This window comes from Suricata suricatta, chromosome 7 (genome assembly GCF_006229205.1).
Source record: "Suricata suricatta isolate VVHF042 chromosome 7, meerkat_22Aug2017_6uvM2_HiC, whole genome shotgun sequence".
Classification (NCBI taxonomy): domain Eukaryota; kingdom Metazoa; phylum Chordata; class Mammalia; order Carnivora; family Herpestidae; genus Suricata; species Suricata suricatta.
The window spans coordinates 3,526,057-3,530,796 of record NC_043706.1 but is presented as its reverse complement, the minus strand read 5'-3'; the positions used below and the strand labels follow the sequence as shown (position 1 = coordinate 3,530,796).

At 48.9% G+C, this 4,740-nt stretch overlaps 1 protein-coding gene across 1 annotated transcript in view; it reads left to right on the top strand.

The window, feature by feature from the left end:
* Positions 1-255, top strand: part of LOC115296197 (histone H2B type 1) — a 535-nt gene extending 280 nt beyond the window's left edge. Inside the window, exon 2 of the mRNA XM_029944688.1 lies at positions 1-255. This exon is cut by the window's left edge and continues 6 nt beyond it. Coding sequence (XP_029800548.1) covers positions 1-208 — 208 coding nt within the window. The 3' untranslated portion in view covers positions 209-255.
* The last annotated feature ends 4,485 nt before the right edge of the window (positions 256-4,740 follow it).

The window sequence follows — 4,740 nt, the reverse complement described above, 5'->3', positions numbered from 1 at the left end:
GGCCATGGGCATCATGAACTCGTTCGTCAATGACATCTTCGAGCGCATCGCGGGCGAGGCGTCGCGCCTGGCGCATTACAACAAGCGCTCGACCATCACGTCGCGGGAGATCCAGACGGCCGTGCGCCTGCTGCTGCCCGGCGAGCTGGCCAAGCACGCCGTGTCCGAGGGCACCAAGGCCGTCACCAAGTACACCAGCTCCAAGTGAGTGTGCTGGGAGGCACGATCCAACCCAAAGGCTCTTTTCAGAGCCACACATTTTCACAAGCAGAGCTGTGCGCTGACACGCGTTGGGGTCTTATTGGGCGTTCAGTTAGATTACTCGGGATATCGTTGACCGTCATTAGTCCTCGGGTGGGAGACTGCCGGTGGCTTTGATGGTCGTGGGCTATACAGACGGCCCCCAGAGGCGTAAACGGCCGTGTACAGAACGGCCTGCGCTCCTTTCCGGGGTCCTTGCAGCTCCTTCCGTTAAGGTGGCTACTGGCGCCACTTCTCAAAGCAGACGCTGGTGTCCACTTGCTGGCCAGTATCGCCCTACGGATGTAACCAGCCACGGTGACATTTGAAAAGCCCGCCATCTAGAGGCGGGACGTCTTCTGGTGCCGCGGGGACCATGGCCCGGCTTCTTTGAGTCTGAACCTACCTCTCACACCCCCTCCCCCACCCGTCTGTCTAGGACTCCAGGGTCCTGTTTGGGCGTGTATCACGGGTCTTGAAAGTGTGTGCTCACCAGCTACCGCTCTCCAGTGAGGACGCAATGCCTCTTACCATTTTTTGATCTTGCTTTACTTAAGCAGCTGTCAAAAGACGCTTGTCATTATATTCGGTTTTTAGGGTGTAATGTGACAATACACTCCTCTCCCACTCCCCTCCCTGACTCCCAGGTGACCTCCAAAAGCAATTCTGGATATTTAAGCACCAGAGTCTCCTCACTAGTTCAGCTCCAGAATGTGAAGGCTTAGCTGCCCTGGTCCATCCCTTTCTGTCATGTGGAGTTTCCCCTCCAAGTTGTCTACCTGTCCTGTCTCCGGCTGCGGTCTCCCAGCTCAGCTGAGCAAATGTGGGACGATCCGGGGGAACACGGGGACCCAGGGAGATCCGAGGGTGGAGAGCAGGAAACAACTCAGGACATTCGGTTTACAGTTCTGATGCTGGACCCCAGGGTCTGGAAGGCTAGGGTGTGCGATCATGTGACACCAAAAAGCCTAAGCCTTGAAACCTAAAAGGAATCTGTCTCCTTCCCTCAATCACCAGACCTTGTGACTCCGCGAGGCTTCCTGCTGGGAAGTTAGCTGCGAAAAGTTGAGTTGGCGGTTCCTGTAAATGGAAATACCAAATGCACGAAAAAATCACTCTGTCCGCCAGAAATTTCTAGGCAGCCTTCCCAGCCAGACTCTCTGGTCTCTTTTTATTCTCTCACAGAAGCAAAATAAGCACACACACACACACACACACACACACGTTTTTGTTTTCACGTTGCCAGATTACAACTGCATTTCAACTTTTTCTGATCACCGTGACTTCAGTTTGAGCTAATACTAAAACTCCTCTGTCCAGAGTGAATCTCCCTGTCATTCCAGAAGGAGAGGAGTTTTGTGAGAAAGCAGGCGTGCTCCTGTGTTACTGCTCTTGGGGATGTTCATGACGCCCGCGCTGCACGATGTCAGGAATCCAGCCCTGCATTCTGCCGCTCACTTAACTCTCAAACCAAACCTCAGTGATGCTTTTCCTCCGGTTTTTTGTCGCACTGCTTTTTGTTTTGCTTTGTTTCTTGCCTTTTCACACTTTTTGGAATTCCCTGGGACTTCTCCAACCTCCAGGCCTTTGCAAAAGTTCTCTTCCCAGAATGTCCCTGATTCCACTTTTCTTTCCAACACACACAGGTTTGTATCAACAACTCTCCTTTCAGCTCAATCAAAACGTTGTTGATGAAGCTGATCAGCCCTGGTAAAGATTCTCAGGGCTACAAAGAACTGGCCGTATTCTCAGCCCCAAATGGATCATCATTGTGTGGCTGGGAACCTCAGGACCAGTGTGGTTGAGTCAGGGCCTGATCGCTGCAACTAGAGAGGAATTTTGCCTTCCTGGAGCACAAGGCAAGGAGGAAGGGACAGCTGGACACACCTGAGGCCGGACTAGAAGGAGGGGCAAGGGCATTGTCTCACACAAACACCTTCGAGGCAGAAACAAGGAGAAGCCATTTGTCACATTCATTTCACATTCACCAAGCACTGAATTTCGAACCCAGGATACAGAGCAGTGCTGCTCACCATGAGTGCGCCTCGGAGTCACCTGGAGGCTCCTCAGACAACAGATTGCTGGCCCCACTCCCAGAGTTTCAGTCCCCTTAGCTCTGGGGGAGATCTGGGAACTTGGCTTTCTAGCAAATTCCCACAGATATCACAGCAGCTCTGCTCTGAGCACATCTGATACATGGAGAGCAAGCTGACCAAAGCCGCTTCCTGTGTGGAGGTTTCTGGTGGTAAAAATGAGGTTATGCTAGATGAGAAGAGAAAAGTCAGAAAGCAGTTGAAGGGATTTATTTCGTGTTTTGCCAAATGTTGATCGATTTCCTCGGTGTGAGGCATGAAGCTACAACAGTAGGCACATAAGAGAGACTGCTCTGTGGGGCTGAGATCCCAGCGGGAGAGGAGAGACAATCAACAGCCTGATCCTCAACTCCATCATTTCAAATAGGAGTTCCCACTGCCCTGAAATGCTGTGAAATAAACCAGGTGCCATGATACTGACCAGGGGAGGGAACAAGGACCCAGAGGACACAACTTCCAGGCCAAGAGACTGTAGCTACAATACAGCTCTAGGGCAAGGAGGAGTGTGTGCTCAAAAATAAGTTCTGGGTGCTGGGAGAGTAGTAACAGGTGTTCAGGGCAGTTCAGGGTGACGGAACATGTTGGATCGTATACGCCAAAGAAGGCACCCAGATTTTTATTGTGTCCTGAGAAACTATTAGAATTTTAAAGCATGCAGGTTCCTGTGTGGGAAATGGTATTTATGGGATTCAAGGTAGAAAGAAGCAGAAGACAGAACTGAAGAAAAAAAAAACCAAGAGGTACGTATAGGAGAAGAAAGTCTAAGGAATTCACGTGTGAACTGGGTTTCATGAGTGAGGAAACATGTAACTGACATTTACTGAGCACTTTCCATGCGTTTAACACACTGTCCGTGGCACCTGGGGGGCTCAGGCAGTGAAGTATCCAACTGTTGATTTCAACTCAATTCATGATCTTGGGATTCATAAGTTTGAACCCCACAATGGGCTCTGAGCTGACAGCATTGAGCCTGTTTGGGATTCTCTCTCTCTCTCTCTCTCTTTCTCTCTCTCTCTCTGTCTCCCCTCTCTGTACCCCTCCCTCTCTCTGTCTCTCTGATTAAATAAACATTCTTTTAAAAACTGTGCCAAACTCAGTTTTTTAACATTGTTAACGTTCTCTAGACCCAACTGTTCTCTCCTAATTGACTAGGGATGAGCCAGGTGTAGGGCTGGGTTAGAACTAGAACGTGTGTGTGCCCCCCAGGTTGTAGGCTTAGCCACACCTTACAATGCTGCTAAAATTCTTGCCTGATGTCCAAGAATTATAGGAGAGCATGAGGTTTGAGAGACTGGAACATGACAATTTCTTAATTCTCTTCAGCATTCCACTGAAGGTAACAAGTGAGTAGTGGTGTGTGTGAATATGGGAATCAGAGTTACTTGGGGACTGAACCTAGAAACCGTGAAGGATTTGGAAATAGAAATTTCACTACTGATGACATGCAATGCAATTGGAATTTTCCCATAGATAAAGAAGAAAGCATTCTAAACTTTAGAGAAAAAGAAGAGAGCCAAAAATCCTAAATGGATGAAAGCCAGGAGATTAGAGTCCCCGAAATCAAGAAAAATAGTGTTTCACGAAGGACATGACCAGCCTCGTGCGATGTCTATACACGTGGAAGTAATGGAACCCACTGGGAATTCGAGTGACGGGGAATACAGGGCACGCCAGACACCTGAGACAGCTTCGGGACTCGGGAATGTTGCCTCGTCCCTGGGGCTCAGGAGTCCTCACGATGTGGTCACCCTTTCTCTAAGTCCATCATGTCCGATGGACGCCAGCACCAGCCAGCTAGATCTGCTGAATCTCCTTTCCTGGAACATAGGGAAAGGGACAGATGAGAAAGGCCTGAGGACCCAGCAATTTCTTTATTGGTCAGAGAACTTCTCTTTCAAGAGACTGTTGGTTTTTTGCTTAATTTGGGGGGGGGGGGTTAATTATCTGGAATTGAGTTTCTATGGCTGTATCCACAAAACGTTCATTACTACATTTGCAACATCTAAATAATATATGTAAACTGATACTGTGGTCATATGATTTACCCTCCATTATCTGACTGTTCACAAAAATAATATATCCCGCATTACCTATGATGAAACAGTGGTCAGGAATTTGCCACATTATCACAGAGACAGAGAATGGCAGCTCAGGACTTCAAGAGTACGTCCTCATGGTTTAAATGTCACCCTGTTATTCTCGGGCCTCTCTCATTTCATGAGAAACAACAATAGTAAGAGCAATCATAACAAAAGACAAAACAGAGAAGATGCCATGTGCCACGCTCGGGACCGAATGCTCACCAAGTATTTCATCTTATTCACCCCAAACCGATAAGGCCGACACCGCTGTCATCTCCACGGTACCGGTGAGCAGACACAAGCGAAGCGGCTCACCAACGACACCA